This window comes from Phyllostomus discolor, chromosome 2 (assembly GCF_004126475.2).
Source record: "Phyllostomus discolor isolate MPI-MPIP mPhyDis1 chromosome 2, mPhyDis1.pri.v3, whole genome shotgun sequence".
Taxonomy (NCBI): Eukaryota; Metazoa; Chordata; class Mammalia; order Chiroptera; family Phyllostomidae; genus Phyllostomus; species Phyllostomus discolor.
This window is the reverse complement of record NC_040904.2, coordinates 26306103-26325822: the sequence shown is the minus strand read 5'-3', so window position 1 is coordinate 26325822 and position 19720 is coordinate 26306103. Positions and strand designations below refer to the sequence as shown.

Below are 19720 nucleotides of genomic sequence, written 5' to 3'. Positions count from 1 at the left end.
TAGAATCACAAAGACTTCTCAACTTTTAAATCTTAGCCTAATTTGCAAATCTATTTTGAGTTCATTTTTGATATTCAAATTCACAACCTTAGCAAAACTGGAGAGACATCATATTAAAAGTTTTTAAACTAATAAAGAGAAGTTAGTCTCTTTACTTAAAGTTTACCTTTTTTTATGGTGGGAGAATAATCTTGAAATCAGCTTAATTTTTAAGGGTTTACACTTTAATACTTTAAAAGCTCAAGTTTAGTGAATCATTTGTGTGACTTACCTTAGAACTGAGGGAAAAAAGTTGTTTGAAATGTTTTTAGAAATAGCTCTCACATATGTAATAGTTTTGCCACATTAAATAGTGTATTTTGTTCCAAGTGTATATAACAAGTTAGATTCAAGTGTTTATTTCAATACATACATTCTCTGTGGAGTTAACTTTTTTGGAGATGCATTTTGGAAGTTGGATACTTCATATGTATGTCAGGGATCAACTCCCCAAATTTAATATATATGAAAAATTTGCTCAGCATATAAATTACACTTTGCTTTTTTTTCCTACAGTGAATTTAGTAAAAATCCCCACATTGTGAGTTTTGTTGGCAATCAGGTAACTATAAGAAGAGCTGATGGCTCGCTGGTTCACATCAGCATATCACCATATCCTGCTATTCTGCATGAATATGTAAGCAGTTCAAAGTGGGAAGATGCTGTGAGACTTTGTCGCTTTGTTAAGGTACTTATATTTCAGATCCATAGTTGTGTATTAGTTTACACAGTATCTTTTTTGCAAGATGAGAAATGATAACAGTTAAGGGCTGGAAAATATGCAGTTGGGATCATGTCTCTTTTTATAAGTGAAGCTACAAATGATACAGGGGGATAGATGCTCCGTAATTTATTCTCTGAACAAGTTATAGTTGAAATGGGCAGTTTCTTAGTATTGATACATATAGAAAGTCTTCTAAACTTTTTTAAAAGTCAGGTTCTCAACTTCTACCCCTACAGAGATTCTAATTTCTTAAATCTGGGGAGTGATCTGGGCATAGTTTTTAAGTTTCTCAGATGATTTGTACAGCTAAGGTTGAATTCAGGATTTTCTGAGTATGTTTGACCACAGAACTCTTGTTGAACATTGTTTCACATTCCTGAGAATATACTTTTGTGGAGTGACTTTTCGATGTTTTTCTTTTTGCAATGGGTTGTTGGTGGCAATCTGCTCTTATCCAAGAAACTATTCCTCAGGCTCCCTGTATGTTGTTTCCTTTGACATCTCATCAAAAAGCCTGGAGGATTATCTTAAAAGTGCATCATTAAGTTCAGCCCTGGCTGGTGTGGCTCAGTGGATTGAGTGCTGGCCTGGGAACTGAAAGGTCAGCAGTTCAATTCCCATCGGGACACATGCCTGTGTTGCAGGCAACCGGTGGATGTTTCTCTTGCACCTCAAAGTTCCTCTCCCTCCCTTCCCCTCTCTCTAAAAATAAATAAAATCTTTTTAAAAAATTATGGAAAAAATACAGTTAAGTTAAAAAATAAATCTTTGATAATTAGAAATGAAAATTTAAAAAATTTTATCCCAAAGAAGTTCTTTATGTGTTATTAGTACATATTTAACAAAGTAGCCACAATGAAATTTCTGTATCATTAATTTATTGAATTAGTAGTTCTTTCAGTGCCATGCTCAGTAAATTTTTTATTTTTAATTAAAACAATTTTATTATATTTTCAATCACTGTTTTAAAACTTCAGCCACATATTGAAATAATTATTCTCATATTTCATTTTAGGAACAAACCATGTGGGCTTGCCTAGCTGCTATGGCAGTTGCTAATCGAGATATGACTACTGCAGAAATAGCCTATGCAGCAATTGGTGAAGTAAATAACATTTATGTACATGTATATTTGTGTGTGTGTTGCCATAATTTGTTATATTTCTGTTATTATCCAATTCAAATATTTTTTCTTTTATTAGATTGATAAGGTTCAATACATCAATTCTATAAAAGATCTTCCATCTAAAGAATCAAAAATGGCCCACATATTAATGTTTAGTGGGAACATACAGGAGGCTGAAATAGTACTTCTTCAGGCTGGCCTTGTTTATCAAGCAATCCAGATCAATATTAATCTCTACAACTGGGAAAGGTAATAAAAATAGTTTTTATCAGTTCCAAAACCAAATTGATCTTATTCTTTTCCCTGCCACTTTAGTACATTACATTTTCCACTGTGCTTAATAGTTTCCTAACACCACAAAAAAATTGATTTATGTTTATATTTTTGACTAGTTTGTCATTCAAGATTTATGCCTTCTCTGAACTTGCGATTGATTAGAACTTGAGGTATGAAGAAGAAAAGAGAATTTGGGATGTTTCCCAAATTTTTGATTTCAGTAACTGAATAGATGGAAATACTGATAACAGATATGGAAGTGAAAATAGTTCATTTTAGGTATATTGAATTTGAAACATTTGTGAAGAAATATGTGCTAATAGTTGGTGAAATAGAACAGGAGCTCATGGGAAAGATTTGAACTGGAGATGTAGATTTTGGAGTCATCAGGAAATGGACTGGGGAATTGTGTGGGGTGAGTTGACATCAACAATGTTTATGGGATGAGTGAAAGAAGAGAAATCCACAAAAGATGGGAAAAAGAGAGAAGACGAGCCAAGAGAGATTTGTGATGCTAAGGAAGAAAGCTGAAAGGATTTGTGGTAAGGAGCGGTCGGTAGTAACCTTCCCCACCACTAAGCTCTGGGGCAGACTGATTTCTGAGACAGACTGGCATGCTGCTCCTTCCCTCGGACACGGGTGGGTTCCCCCACTCACTCTTTCAGTGAACAGGCTTATGGTGCTTATATACATTCACCTCTAGTTACTATGTTATAAAATTGACATGCCTACTTTTCCAGGTTACAAATGTCTTTCCTCATTTTTGTTTCTCTCTGGGCTCAACTAGAACCCCTAAATCTTTCAATTACAGGCCCCTTACTTAAAATTCCCTTAGATTAGAATTTTATACATACCCTATCTCTACCTTCCCCTTGAATAGAAATAACAAGAATGGCAGATAGTTTTGTCATTGACATCCTATAGTCTCTTTATTTAATCTATGCACTAATGATCTATATACTATTCCTATAATTCAGTCACTCTGTTTATGTCCTTTATTTAGACAAATTTGCCATCATTGTTTAACTGTAAAAAGATCATGAAAAATGTTTTTGGTTCTATAAACATGAATAAGTCATTGTCCTTCTCCTCAATTTATTCCTAATTCATAAATTTTAAAGCAAGTAGTTTGGAAAGAGACAGTATGAATAATATTTTTAAAACTCTATGTTAAGTAAGTAGTGAAATTTGTGTATACCATTACCAAGGTAGAATTCCATGAGAAATAGGAAAGGATAATGTTAAAAGCATTTAGTATTTTGAGAAAATATTTATGTTGATAAGTTTTAGAAATTAGTATTTATATAGCACTCTGAACACTGCATAATATTTTTTAAAACTTTTAAAAGATCTTTAGCTTTAAAAGCTTATACCTTAGTTAGGAATTCTATCTTATTGTCATTAATAATAGTAATTTGAATTACTTATACCATACACAAAAATTAACTGAAAATGGATTAAAGACTGAAATGTAAGACCTGAAACTGTAAAATACATAGAAGAAAACATAGGCAGTAAGCTTAAGAATATTGGTCTCAGAGGTGTTCTATTGAACTTGATCCCCACCCAAAGCAAGAGAAACAAAAGCAAGAATAAACCAGTGAGACTACATCAAGCTAAAAAAAGCTGCACAGCAAAAGAAACCATTAAAACTAGGCAACCAACTAAATGGGAGGAGATATTTGTAAATGATACTTCCAATAAGCAGCTAATATCCAAAATATATAAAGAACTCATACAACTCAACAGAAAAACAAACAATGTGATTTAAAATACAGGCAGAGGACCTGAATAAACACTTTTCCAAGGAAGACATGCATATGGCCAATATACATATGAAAAGATGCTCAACATCACTAATCATTACCGAAATGCAAGTCAAAACAACAATGAGATATTATTCCATTTAATTAAATTTATGGATTTAATTGAAATTAAAATTACAAGAGAGTAAAAAAAATAATGAAGCCTCTAGTTATTGAGTACTTATGACATGTCTGGAATTGTATTAACACTTTCTGTATTTCTTCTTATTTTGTTATCACAGCACTTTACAAATGAAGAAGTTGAGGCTTACTCTAACTTGGTGGCAGATCTAAGATTTCAACTTAGTCTCCTACTATCAAAGAGGACTTGAATTTTCTTATCTAATTGTATCATCAAGCAATTAGATATGTATTATTGATATCAGTACTTATTTTTTATTGGATTGCTGTTTAACTCTTTCATTATTTACCTTTGCAAACTTTTACAGCATCTTTCCCCTTTCAAATTATAATTATATACTTACTACAGAATAGAAACATTTAATATTACATATACATAGTAGGTCTTAATATTCATGCTCTTAATCTCTATGCAATACCCTTAATCCCTTTGCAGTGCTCCTCTACAAACACGAAGTGTAGATACATAACAGGGTGTCAGTGCCATAGTAGGGCGATGAGGCTATTTGCCTCTGATGGCTTCTATTGATAGCCCTATAATATATATAGATAATGTATATTGTTTTATACATATACATATACATATGATGCCCTCTGTACATTTCTTGTATCTGCTTGACCTAAGTGAAACTTACCTCTTCCCAGGGGACACTGGTCCTCTACCTATCCTCTCAAATGGAATCAGTTGTTTCTGACTCCACATTTCTTAGGATCTGGGTGTCAACAGAGTTGGTGTCCTTTCTGCCTCCCTCAGCTTTATTTCCCTATCTAATTTTCTCCTGTGACTTCAAATTCTCCCTGTTATTTCTGTATCTCCCTCCCTGTACCTGCCTTCTCCCCTATCTCCAATTTCCAGCAAATGCCCTTACCCTAAGGTGTGAGATCTCAGGGAGAGGGGAGACAAGAAGGGCAAAGAGGATTTAATGGGGCAAGAATGAACACATTAGTGCTCCTCCACTCCCACGTCTACCTGACCTCTCCCTTTCCTACGCTTCTTGCTTTTTATCTTAACTGTAAACCAGTGGGTTGGGCAGGTGCTGGTAGACTTTTGTGTCTACAAGATAAAGATCCAGAAGCATGGTTCCAGGATTCTGATCACTAGTTCTGCACTCAAGACTCCCAAATACTCACCTCTCATCTACCCCTCTGACTTGGCCATATTTGCTTCCAGAACCAGCTATCTTTTCAGGCTCTGCAAAGCTAGAAGTCTAGGTGTCACATTTGACATTTTCCTTATGCTCGCCAGCCCCCAGTCACTAACTGTTTTTCCTCCCATATACCTTTGACTCTCGTCCACTTTACCACCAGCACCCTTGTGTAGGCTGATCCAAGTTTTTCTCAGTATGTCATCATCACTGATCTCTCTGCATCCACTCTTCTCCTACCCGTTGTTCACACTGTCGTCACAATGACCTTGTCCCAGTGTAAATCTGATCATGTCACTCTTGACTTCTGACTCATTTAAATGAAACCCATGGTTTCCCATCACTTTTAGCATAATTATGAAGGATTGAGTAAAAACTGACTAGATAATCAACGGAAGTTCTTATAGCTGCTAAGAAACTTTTATATATTGCCATTTCCAAATCGAAACTACTTGGAATATTTGTTCTCATTGCATATTCATTTATTCAGCATATGTTAATCAGTGCTTGCCATATTAGGCTTATTTAGACATTACATGGGGATCTGTTTTTATTTAATACTCTTGTTGAAGCTTCTGGTCATTTAAAAGTACTTGTTCAAAAAGGCTGTTGAACAGGAAAAGGACAAATGTAGTGGTTGAGAATGGGGGCTTTGGAATCCAACCTGGGTTTGACTTCTGGTTTTGCATTTCTGGCTCTGATCTTGGACCGGTGACTGAGGGTCTATAAATCTCAGTTTCCTTATGTTGAAATGGAGGTATTAAAACTTCATGTTTATTGTCCAGATTAAAATTGTGAAAATTTCTTAGCATACTGACACAGACATAGTAAACCTTCAATAAATGGTAGCTATTATTCATTTTTAAAATATTTATTGAGTGTCTCTCATGTGCCAGGTTTTAAGCTTTGAGAATGTAGCCACGAACAAAATCAACCAAGTTCTGTGATGACACTTTTTGATTCTAAGTGGTATGGCTAAGATAAAAAGCTAGGAGTAAGAGGGATATATATTTGGATTTAATATAAGAATCAGTTTATAATAGCATAATCCAAAGAATGGACTGGATGATAAATAGATTGCTTTTTAAAAAATATTTGGCTCTTTTTTTAAGGTTTTATATAGTATTTAGAGAGGGGAAGGGAGGGAAAAAGGGAAGAAACATCAATTTGTGGTTGCCTCTCATGCGCCCCCCACTGGGGACCTGGCCCACGACCCAGACATGTGCCCTCGACTGAGAATCAAACCGGTATCCCTTTGGTTCTCAGGCTGGTGCTCAAGCCACTGAGACACACCAGCCAGAGCTAGATTGCTTTCAAGATCCTTGAATGTCTGTATTTCTTTAAAGCCTTTAGAAGGGAACAGATTTTATTTTAATAGTATTATTCCATTTGGGAAGCATAGTTTTACCTGGTTTGTGTTTCTGTCATTCCTACTTGAATTTGAAAGTTACCTGCAACCTAATAAAATGCAGTCCGTGAGGAGTTGTAGGTAAGCAAGCTATCTACTTGACTTTCACTTTGGACATTGGGGGTGGTCTCTTCTGAAAAACTGAAGTTAAGAAAGAAACTAAAAACTCCAGGTATATATATTGATTATTTATGTAAGTATTACTAAAAATAATTTCTCCACTTCTACCAGTTACATAAAGTGATTTTGCTATTTTCAAGATACGCAAAAAAGTCATATTTTGGAGTTATCTTTTTATATAACTTCCTTCTATTTAAAATCAGAGAAGATACATGGATTTATTCCAGCTCCATAATCTAATGTTACATTTGTTTGGTTGCCAAATAACCATTTGCTAGAGACATGCTGTTCCTATAACCTTTATATAATTTGGAGTGAATTCCCTCCTAAATGTGGTATGGAAACATTTTTTACCCAATGTATATTTTTAGAGAACATTTAAAATAGCACATATCATTTGAATGTTTATCTTTAGCCATTGCTCTTTAATCAGATAATTAATGTATATTTTATAATAATAATGACTGTAATGACAGATAATACTTAATATCTAGTGTCTAAATGCAAGATTAGACATCATCTTCTATCTTTTCTACATAATTAAATGTATTAATGTCCCCTAGGAAAATATCTCTTTGAAATTTTTGGAAAGCCCCACCCAGAATGGATGCTTCTGTACTCCCCACTGAGAAATACTTCCAGTTGTATGCAGTCAGGCATTCCTTCTCCCATCGCATGCAATCATAAAGAACAGGAAGTGGAACTCCTAAAGTGCAAAGGGGGTGCTTCAGCAGTTTCCACTCACACATCCACCTCTGGAATCAGAGCCTTAGGGACGTACAGGGGCCGATGTGGGAGAGGGTTACAAAGGTTAAGGCAGACAGTCCTTACTTCTACTTCTCATCTTTTGACTTTCTATGAATTGTTTTTTTACCTTTTCTTATCTTCCACTTTTGTTCCTCTATATTGTAATACCTCTGCATTCTTTTCTGTGTATCCTGTTTTTCTCTGAAAGACTTAAAGTCACAGAGGAATAAAGGAACTTTGTGAGGAGTTTGTAGTGGGTAGCAAATATCAGTACCCTTGAATTTGGCAATATGGTTTATGCCCATGTATTTTTATAGTGAATCATTGTGCTGAATTTTATCATTTGTATTTGTATTAGTGTGACATATTCATAATTTTTTCATATTAAATCCTTAATTTCTCAATTGTCTTATCGTCAGTTAATAAACACAGCATATCTAAAATCTTAAAGTAATTATTTAGTTTAGGTCAAACCAAAGCATGCTAAGAATGAAACAGTTTCCTACTAAAGAGTCGCACATTGCAAAAAAAAACTAAGTCATTGGTCAGTCTTGTCTAAAACAACAGATTTATAATAGTTGGTTCTGATAAATTATGACTGGCCTGTTCAGAAGTTATTAAGTCACATGAGAAAGCAAGAAAACTTGAGGAACAATGTACTGTGACTGTTACGTGACTGTTACGGTGGCTGTTTCCCGTACTTCAAGCAAGATGACAGAGAGTAGAGTAAGGAAACCTGTACTGGCTGTTCCCGACTGACTCAACTAATGTGAGTTATGCACAGGCTCACGGGCTGGGCTGCTGTCCAAAACCTGCATACACAGAGCAGCCTGGAATTGAGAACTAATCTCTTCATTTCCCACCATATTATCAACACAGATTTTATGTCTTTAGTGTTGTACTACTGATTTCAGCAATTCATTCAGTTCTTATCTCCTATTTAAATATTGCCTTAAAATTAATCAGTTATAAAGATGTTAATTCTATATCTACTGTAGATATTAATTCTACATTATATAAATCCATAATTGTATAGATTGTAAAACTTAAATGGCTATTAACTTTTTCTAAAGAATCAATGGCAAAGGCATTTTGTCAAACTCATCCTCAAATTTTATCTCCATATTTTAAATTTGCTATGTTAATAAAGTAAGGATATCAGTTTTCAGTTGAATATTAAACAATAAATTCAGCCCTGGCTGGTGTGGCTCAGTGGATTGAGTGCCAGCCTGCAAACCAAAGGGTCACTGGTTCGATTCCCTTTGGTTGTGCAGCCTGGGTTGTGGGCTGGGTCCCCAGTGGGGGGCGTGTAAGGGGCAAACACACATTGATGTTTCTCTTCCTCTCTTTCTTCCTCCCTTCCTCTCTGTCTAAAAATAAATAAATAAAATCTTTTAAAAATGAACAATAAATTCATTACAGATTTACAAAAATGGTCAGTATCATTGAACATTTGGGGGGAAGTTCATTTACTCGCATTTTATTATGATTTCAATGAATTTTTCAGTGAACATTTACCATACATATACTCTGTAGTACTCACCAAAAGAAATGACAGCCAGATCTTTCTTCAATAAATATATAGGTTAGTGAAAAAAAAAAACAGACTTACAATAATTATAATGCACTTAAGTAGTGTTGTAATAATACTATGCATAAAATGTTATGGAGCACAGATAAGATAATGGTCATTTATTTCTACAAGGGGAGCCGTCACGGAGAAGAGATACTTCTTGATATGACCTCGCAGTATAAATAGAAATGTGCAGGATGGACAAGGTAGGGAATGACGGTCTATACGGAGGGATGAGTGGAGAGAACAACATAGACCCTTTGTCCGCTCTCTCACCCCAGTACTGCCCATGGAGACCAATACAGGCAATGCTGATAATCTGTTTTATTCTCATTATAGGGCACTTGAATTGGCTGTAAAACACAAAACACATGTTGATACAGTTCTTGCCTACCGTCAAAAGTTTTTGGAAACATTTGGTAAACAGGAAACTAATAAACGATACTTGCAGTATGCAGAAGGTGTAAGTATTACTTTATAAAAATGTATGGGTTTTATAATGTATATATAATATTCATCTTAATGAGACAAGTTGAATAATCCATACCTTGATCTAAAAAAATTACTTTCTGCCTTATGATGTTGTAGTCTTCTTTTGACTACATAATTATATTACTAATTTTAAAAACTCTTACAACCATGTTTTGATTAACAAATCTGTTTTCATAATATCCAGTTTGTGTTAAGGGTTAGTGTTAATTAATATTTTAGATAAACGATATAAATGCCTGGGATAAAAGCTTCTAACTTCTGAATTTTGTGTTTCACCAGCTGCCCCTTCTGCCCCAGGGGTTACATAAGCACAGGGGGCGCTGGCCAGAAAACAGATACTTTGTCACCCTCCAGAATTCTAGGGAGCTAGGTTGCCCCTCCAGAAGGGCATAGCCTAAGTAGACTTCAGCGCCTAGGATCAAACCAAGCGTAAACCCTTGCCTCTGGAATTCCAGAACCTCAGATTTTATAACCCCAATTAGAAGAAACTCATTCTAGTGCATGCTAGCCCACAAGAGGAGCCAGAACAAAAGCGTTTGCCCCAATGCCTAGAGCAGAGCTGATTGTGGCCACCAGGCTCAGTCTGCAGAAATCAAGTTTACCTCTAGCCACACAGACAAGAGAGGGCCAACCTTGCTGCTAACTCTGTGAACCAGTTGATTTCCTTAACCTTTAATTCATTTATTTATTTAAAAAATGTACATGAATACTCACTTATTTATTTCAGGAGTAAAAGTTTAATTAGCAAAAATTCAAAAATTTATTCTAGATATATTGAATTCTAGTGGGTTAATAATGCATAATGTGAAAGTTTAGATATACTTAGAAGTGAAAAGTTTGATTACACATTCAGACGAGATCGGGCGCATTCAGGGTGGTATGGCCGTAGGCTGATACACATTCATATTTATGAGCCCTGATGTGTTATTTGGGCATTTGTAGTTTAAAATGTTGAAATTTGGGATTCACATAAGTTATACTGTCTTCAAAGAACCCCAATTAGAGTCATTGTGCCTGGTTTACAATGGTGTTCAGTGGTTTCTATAAAATAATACAAGTCTGGCAAATAAATCCACTTGAGGAATATATTCAATCCATTGAACACATACTCTGTGGAATAAGAAAAATAGAAGAACCTGGAAATGTTTAAAACATTATGGTAGGAGAAAGGGAAAAAAGAGCAAAAAAACCCCAACAAACAAACACTTCATGAGCTTCTGATTTTCAGCTGAGTCTGAGAGAGATGGGGTGCAGGAAGGAGAGCCATCTGGTATGATTTTGAAATTACTTCTATGTGAGTAAGAATTGACTAGGAACCAGAATAAGAAGTGTCAAATAGAATTGATACTCCCTATAAGAGGAAAGGATGTGTTTTAGTATAGAAGTCACTTGACAGCTGTCATGAGTATGTCCTCATATAAAACTCACTTAAAAATACTCTATTCCAAGGACTAAATTATGAGAACACTGTTCTAAAACTGGATAAATGCCAAAGTGAAAGTGAAACATTTATTTTCAGTAGGGCACCTATCAGCTGACACCATTATTATAACAAGTTACCAGTATAGATGTCATTAATTTATTTGATGGACTTCTGTTGTAACAGAGCAACAGTTGTTCAGAGTACCATCAATATATGGTTTTATTGTGATTGATTTGAGAAACATATGTAAGTCAATTTAAGGCTGGAAGAAGGCCAAAGCATTCATCAAGTTTGCCTTTCTCTTTGCAAATGTTTTGTTAGACATAGAAACAAGTGTTTTGCCATTTAAAAAATATCAGGTTCCAGCCTGATTGAAAAATGAGTCTTTCAAATAATCTAATGTTTGCTCTGCCTTTCAATGAGCTGTCCTTGCATCTTAGCACAGACCTTCATCTTCTGCTGGTAGGAAGGATTCTTTTGATTCATCTTTCTGATATACTATAGAAAAAGTAAGTGGAATTATTATCTTTAAGAAAAGATGGCCAAAAATATCCACAAATTAATTCACAGAAATTTGGATAAAGGATATTGGAATAAAAAAAGAACTAAGCATTTAATTTCATCAACTTCTGGCACAAAATAAAGGAGGCATGAATTCCTTAAATTAATCTCTCGGTTACTTAAGATAAATCTGTTCAAGCAGCAAACAGCACTTCAGTGTGATGTAATGTTACTTATTCCACCCAACGTCCCTACGTGGAGGTGAAAACCAGTTCACTTTTGGCTCAGTCTCAGGAGTTCCGGTTTATTTCATCGTAAATCAGAGTCACTTTAGCCTAGGACACAATTTTTCCTGTATCTTGCCTGAGAGGACACACATTTCTTAATTAGTGACCTCCAAACTTTTTAAAACAGAACAAAGTTTTTTCTTAAAGATTGTTCCTGAAATTCAGGACAGTCCATTCCTGACACCAGATGTAATGTGGGCGGAGCAGAGGTGCTGCATCGTGGGTCAAAGGGAAAGAAACAGATTACAAGTTGCCACTTTTCAATGATTCCAATGTGTCCCAGCCTAGCTTTCCCACTACCTCATCTGATGTCTTTACATCAGTGTTTTAACCACCACTGTGACTTCATATTACTTGAAGAGTTGTTGCAGAGGAGCCATTGTTGCAGAGTGTACTCAGGGGAAGCAGATGGCTGCCCTGCCTTCCCTCATGGCTAGGCCTCTGATGGAAACCTCAGTTTGTACACAGTGAAGAGCTGACCCGTTTGCAGCAGGCTCGGGGGACAGCAGTGCACATTCACCCCTGTGTCCCCGGGGCACCTGTGCAGAACCTGCGGCTCCTTGGCACCGTCTAGGTGTGCCTTTTATAAACAGCTACAGCAAGATTTTGGTCTTTTGAGTCACAGTGAGAGTTTTTGCTTTTCATTGTGGTAATTATTTGGTCTTCAAGCTTTTTTTTAAAATATATTTTATTGATTATGCTATTACAGTTGTCCCATTTCCCCCTTCACTCCCCTCCACCCTGTACCCCCTCTCCCACCCACGTTCCCCCCCTTTAGTCCATGTCCATGTGTCATACTTATGAGTTCTTTAGCTTCTACATTTCCCGTACTATTCTTGCCCTCCCCCTACATTCTATGCTACTTATTCTCTATACCTTTTCCCCCTCTCTCCTCCTCCCACCCCTACTGCTAGCCCCCCATGTGCCCTCCATTTCTGTGGTTCTGTTCCTATTCTAGTTGTTTGCTTAGTTTCTTTTGGTTTTGCTTTAGGTGTGGTTGTTAATAATTGTGAGTTTGCTGTCCTTTTACTATACATGTGTTTTCTTTATCTTCTTTTCTTAGATAAGTCCCTTTAGCATTTCATAAAGTAAGGGCTTGGTGATGATGAACTCCTTTAATTTGACCTTATCTGAAAAGCACTTTATCTTCTCTTCCATTCTAAATGAGAGCTTTGCTGGATAGAGCAATCTGGGATGTAGGTCCTTGTCTTTCATGACTTGGAATATTTCTTTCCAGCCCCTTCTTGCCTGTAAGGTCTCTTTTGAGAAATCAGCTGACAGTCTGATGGGAACTCCTTTGTAGGTGACTGTCCCCTTATCTCTTGCTGCTTCTAGGATTCTCTCCTTCGTTTTTACCTTGGCTAAAGTAATTATGATGTGCCTTGGTGTGTTTCTTTTTGGGTCCAACTTCTTTGGGGCTCTCTGCGCTCCTTGGATTTCTTGGAAGACTCCTTGGAAGGCTTGGAAGACAAAGTTCCCTTTGCCAGTTTGGGGAAGTTCTCCTTTATTATTTGTTCAAATAACTTTTCCACTTGTTGGTCCTCCCCTTCTGGTACCCCTATAATTCGGATGTTGGAACGTTTAAAGGTGTCCTTGATGGTCTTAAGCTTTTCTTCAATTTTTTGAATTCTTATTTCATCATGCTTTCCTGCTTGGTTGATTCTGTCTTCCTTCTGGTCCACTGTGTTGTTTTGAGACTCAGATTCCTTCCTTTCACTATTGGCTCTCCTCCATATATCTTCCTGCATCCCTTTTATGGTAATCTGCATTTTTCCATGTAATTTGCATCCAAAATCAACCAGTTCCGTGAGCTTCCTGATCACCAGTGGTTTGAACTGTGCATCTGATAGATTGGCTATTTCTTGGTCGCACAAAAGGATGAGTCCTGGGGGACTGATCTGTTCTGCTGGAAACATGTCTTCTGTCTTTCCCTGTCTCTCCTATTATTTTATTTATTTATTTATTTTTTCTCCAGTCTGGTCGCTCTAGTTATGGTGGGGGGCTGGGTGCCCCAGTCGCTAGATTGTGACGTTATATGTGGGGGCAGGGGCGGGAGCGGGGACAGGAGGGATCAATGGCGACCGTTCCGTACTCCTGGAGCCAGACACTTCCCTGGGCTTCTGGGCCGTGAGCTCTGCCCTGGTCCACAGTCGCTGCCCCACTGATTCCCCCAGCCGCTGCTTGCGTACTCAGGGATCACCGCTGCACGGCTGCGCTCCCACGCCCCAGATTGCTGTCGCGCCAATTCTGCGCCAAATTTCTCCCGACCTACGCACGCCTGCGACCCGCGCCAGCCCTGCGCCGCTCGGCTCACCGTCCCCTACCAGTCTGGATGTACGGGTCTACTTCAACTTCTTGGCTGTCCGACTTCCATTTAGATAAATCCTCTGACAGTTCTGATATTATGACTGCAAATCATTGTTGTAAATTATTGTTGTTCTGTTCTTGGTTGTGCGAGGAGGTACGGTGCGTCCACCTATTCCTCCATCTTGCCGGAAGTCCCCGCTTTTTTTTTTTAAGCATTATTTTTTCTTAACTTTTCTTTCATTCCCTTTTACTCTAATGTTTTGGGAGTCATTCTTTTTCGTTTATTCTTTGTTTGGATTAAACAAAAAATGTCTTTAGTATATAAGCGTTTTTCTTCTTTTCTTCTACTGCAGCTCCAAATAGATTGGGAGAAAATCAAAGCCAAAATTGAGATGGAAATTACTAAAGAACGAGAGCGATCGCCCAGCGGCCAGTCCAGCAAGAATATAGGTCTAAAGTACTAAATGCCATGCTTACCTCTAAGAAGTTTTACCTTTCGAAACTAATTCTGATTAGCCAAGGGTAAGCATGTGTTCTTAGCTAAACAAAGGCAGAATCTTTAAGCATAAGCACTTTCAGTGTATTTAATACTAAAAGTATATTCAAAAAGATTAAGCACAAAATAATTGATGTAATTTTGTCTTTTTTAGTCCAATAATTCACAAAACATTCCTATATATTTATAATATGCCTATGTAGTGTTGCTTGCATTCCAGTTTTTTGCCTGTTATTTTATCCCTGAATCTTCAGCATAGACAAATATTAATGCTGAAAATAAAATATTGGACTCCTTAAAATGCATGTTATCATTAATTTCCATTTGACCCCTGAATCATAAAGTGCCCTAAAAGTTTATTTATACAACAAAAATACTTAAGGATGGATTTATGAAAATCTACAATACATATAGTTGTGCACCAGTGTTCATAGCAGTGTTACTCACAGTAACAAAAAGATGACAGAAAGATGAGTGGATAACAGATGAGTGTATAAACAGAATGTGTATACATATAGTGGAATATTCGTCAGCCTTAACAAGGAATGAAATTCTTGAACATGCTATAACATGGATGAACTGTGAAGATATTACGCTAAGTGAAATAAACTGACACAAAACGTCAAAGTGTATGATCCCACTTATTGGAGGTACCTAAAATAGGCAAGCTCATTGACACAGAAATGAGAATAGTGGCTGCCAGGGGCTGGGAGAGGGGACAATGGGGGAATTATTGTTTGTTTAATGAGTACAGAATTCCTGTTTGGGGCAAACAAGTTCTGAAATGGATAATGGTGATATAACATTGTGAATGTTCTTAACGCCACTGAATTGTACACTTGAAGATAGCTAACGTGGCAGATTCTATTATATATTTTACCATAATTTTAGAAATATACCTAGAATGGGCAAGAAATATTTTCCTTATTCTTCTCCTGATTTGAGAATGTTCAGGTACTAGGCCTTGGAGTCTGAGTTTGTGAAGATCTTCTTAAATGATACACCTGTTTGACTAGTTTTTATTCAATATGTCCCAAAATTATTACTGCAAAAGCTTTTTAACATTAACAGAAGTACTTAGAAAGTCTTCCGTGAGGTCATTTTTAGGAACAGTATATTACAGAGTGGGAATATGCAAATGTATGGGAAAGTAATTACCTCTCTCACCTCCATTTTAATTAATATATCCAGCTTTCTTTGATGAAAAGTTTCTGTCTTTTCAATATATCCCTTTTCTTCTCTGGAATGTTGGGATATCCTGTTGTTCATCCAGATGCTGGGTACAGGGGAATATTCAATTTTTGAAATATGATTGAACAGTTTACTTACAAGTTGTACTTATAAGTTTATATATGTTTTCTACATTACGCTATATTTCAATAAAAGGTTTAAAAACAAAAATGGTTAAAAGAGTAAATTATTTAAATTTCCTTTTACTTATACTTGACATACAATATTAGATTAATGTCAGGTAGACAGCGTAAGGACTCAGCATTTATGTGCCTGACAAAGCGATCACCATCTAAGTCTAGTAAACGTGTCACCAGGCAGTCACCACAATGTTACTGACTCTTTTCTCTATAATGTACATTATATCCTGAAGGGTGAATTTCATATTTATTTTATTATAATTTAAAAGATAGAAACATGAAATATGTCTGTATTCTAACAACAGTTCTCTGATACCAGCTAGTGTTGTACAATTCGATTCAATTCTGACATTGACAACCTGGACCCCACCAGGTCAGGGGGGAGATCCCAGCTAGACTGCCTTTATTTTAGCCCCCAGCTGCAAGTGGAGACCCCAGGATACCCACACTTTCGTCCAACTTGGCTACAAGTTTGGGAGTTCCTGTGACCCCTCTCCCTTCAGTTTTGATGATTTGGTGGAAGAACTCTTGATCTCACTAAAATACCATCCTTAAAACTACAGTTTTGTTATAAAGGACACAACTCAAGAAGAGTCAAATGGAAGAAATGCAAAGGTCAAGGTCTTGGGGTAGGGGGCTTCAGAGCTTCTCTGGCCTCCCCTGGTGGACTCTGGGGATGCCATTCTCCCCAGCTTCAATGTCCCGAGTATTTTATTTAAAAAAAAAAAAACAGGGTTTCATTACATAGGCATGCTTGATGAAATCATTAGCCATGTGATTAGATTCAGTCTTCAGCCCCAGGCCTCCTCCTCAGAGGTCAGGTGGCTAGAGAACTAGAGTTGATCAGCCCCGATCCTGAAGCTACTTAGAGGTCCAGCAGTCACTTCATTAGCACAACAAAGACACTCCCCTTGGTCTGAGAATTCCCGTGGTTTGGGAAGCTCTGTGCCAGAAACCAGGGACAAAGACCAGACGTATTCTTTATTATATCACAGTATCACTTCCCCAATCATACCCAATGTGGGTTCTTTCTGTCTTACACTTTAAAATATACCTACGGATCTGACTGGTGTGGTTCAGTGGGTTGAGCGTCGTCCCACAAACCTAAGGGCTCACCTGTTTGACTCCCTGTCAGGGCACATACCTGGGTCGCAGGCCAGGTTCCCGGTTGGGGGCATGTGAGAAGCAAGAGAGATTGATGTTACTTTTGCACAAACATTTCTCTCTCTCTCTTTCTCCCTCCCCACCCCCTAAAAATAAATAAATAAAAATTTAAAAAACAAAACAAAAAATCTATTATAGAAGATTCTTGGTGAACTGTCGATAATTTTTTACATTTCGGGGGAACCTGCTGTAATTTAGTGCATTTGCATGTATGTATAAATCTTGTGTATCTCATAAATGTATCAAATAGAGAAGATTGTTTATGCCTGGGACCTGGTCCTGTTGCAGATTAATAATATTTCTAGGACATGGCGATTCCTCCAATGTTTCAGCACAGAGGGTGTGGTATGCAGGAGGAAACAAGTTACAATAAAAAATACATTTTAAAGCAAACATATTTTAGAAAATGGTTTACTATAGTAAACAATTACCAAGAATATCAACTGAAAAATACCTTTAAATATCTGTCATTTTGTATGGATAGAAAATACCTAACTTTCTGGAAATGACATATGCTACATAACTACTGTTTAGATAAATACCTCAAACTCATTTTCCTTGCAAATTCTTATTCTGAAGTCAGAATTTACAATGTACACGGCATAAAAAGGTAATAGGCAGTAATAAAAATATATGGATTTTTATTTGTGCTGAAGACTTTATCTGTAGGTTGTGTGATCCGCAGATAGGACTGTGGCAAAATCACCGGTCAGGATTCCTTTAGGCGCCGTCTACGGAAACCAAAGCAAAGCAGGGGTGATGTTCTTCAGGAAGACCCGCCTTTATCTTCCCTTGCCCACAGCTCACACAGCTTCAGTTCCTCCTACCCAGTGGTAAATGGCTTCTGGACCAGAAAATGTGTGAGCTTTTCACATTCTTAGGAGGCCTCTGACAAAGTCATTCACTCTGCCTGCTTTCCTCTAAAGCTGCCCTTTCCCTACAACCTTGACTTGAGCTGCTGGACCTCACTGTCCGGCCACTTGCAACCCAAGCCCATATGCCCACCACGCACTGTGCACGGCTTTTGGTTGTAGTGAATTCTAAAGTAGACCATTTCAAAACAACATAGAGCAATTCAACTTTTCAGATGTTTCCAGATGTTCTAGATCAGGGGTCCCCCAACCCCAGGGGCCATGGACCAGTACCAGTCCACGGCCTGTTCAGAACCAGGCTACACCACAGCAGGAGGTGAGCAGCGAGCAGGTGAGCAAACCAGTCCCTGGTGCCAGAAAGGATGGGGACTGCTGCTCTAGGTTCTTGAAAACTGTGTTCTAATATTCTTCCACTGTAAAGCAATGCTCCTATTTCATTTGAGGTAGGTACTCTCCCCATTTTAGAAAAGTTAAGCAACGTGCTTATGGTCACATAACTAGTGAATCTAGAGCCCAGGGATGTGCCCAGGCTGCTCAGCTCTAAGCCAGCACGTTGTACTGGGTGAAGTTGTAACAGTCATGTTCTGCTACAAGAACCCAAACAGAATGTTAATGTAGGAAGCTGTTTTTGTCCTTGCTTCAGTATTGCCTGGCACTGGGTGTTTAGTATAAAGTTGGACTCTACGGTTCTCATTTTTATGCCGAGCATATAAAAACCATTGTTTCTTTTTAAAAAAAATTAGACAAGATTTACCAGCTATTTTGAAGAACTGTGTTTTTTCATTTTTTTTTTAATTAATAAAGTCTGACCAGGAAGGAAGCACATTTGTTGCTTAAGGAAATGGCTGAATGGGAAAAAAACCAAACCAACCCAATATCTGACTTGTCTTTGTTGACCATTAAAGATTTTATCAGTGAAACATTTCTGCATTCCCACAAATAATTTTTTTGAGTTATTAAAGATTCCTGGCCCAGATTCTACAGTATTTTAATACTATTTCCTTAGAACAGCAAATAACAAATAATAGCTACCTTATTTCACCTGTGAAAACGTTGGAAGTGATGCCAAAGTGATGCTGTGTAGCTACAGGCACAGCCCCGATGATGAGCTGTCCCTCAAGGTGCAGTGGCATGCTGAGGGCCTAGTGGCTAAGAGCACCTGCTCTGTAGTCAGGCAGGCTGGATCTGCCTCCCAGGTCTTCCACTTACTGGCCGTGTACCTGGGCACACTACTTAGCCTCTCTGGGCCGCACTTCTCTCATCTGTAAAATGGGATTAATAATCCTTAGCTCCTCCTGTTGTGAATTTTAAGTGGGATAATGTATGTAAAATACCTAGCACAATACCTGACCTATGTACGCATTCAGTGATGTGCAGTCATTTTATCATCATCATGATAACAAATGAAGTGTCACGCCCCCAGCTTCTAGCAGGAATGTACCCAAAGCTCTGCACATTGTTAGATTTTTTTTATTTGGAAGAAAAGCTAAAATGTAAATCACTACCAAATTTTAAATCAGAGCATGCTAGATATAATGATATTTAACATAACATGCTAGAAATGATGAAATAATAAGGAACTTCAAGAACTCAAATGCAGTGTTATAACTTAAGACATTTTTAGTAACAAATAGATTACAGGTGTCTATTGAAATAAGATTAAGTGTTCATAAAAAAACTTAGGGGCACTCCACAGCAGAAACT

At 37.3% G+C, this 19720-nt stretch overlaps 1 protein-coding gene across 1 annotated transcript in view; it reads left to right on the top strand.

Moving 5' to 3' along the window:
• IFT80 (intraflagellar transport 80) overlaps positions 1–15714 on the top strand; it is a 107570-nt gene extending 91856 nt beyond the window's left edge. Inside the window, exons 16-20 of the mRNA XM_028504881.2 lie at positions 556–727; positions 1779–1868; positions 1966–2138; positions 9444–9567; positions 14468–15714. Of these exons, the coding sequence (XP_028360682.1) occupies positions 556–727; positions 1779–1868; positions 1966–2138; positions 9444–9567; positions 14468–14578 (670 nt within the window). The 3' untranslated portion in view covers positions 14579–15714. The remainder of the gene's footprint in view (positions 1–555; positions 728–1778; positions 1869–1965; positions 2139–9443; positions 9568–14467) is intronic.
• Positions 15715–19720: the final 4006 nt, after the last annotated feature.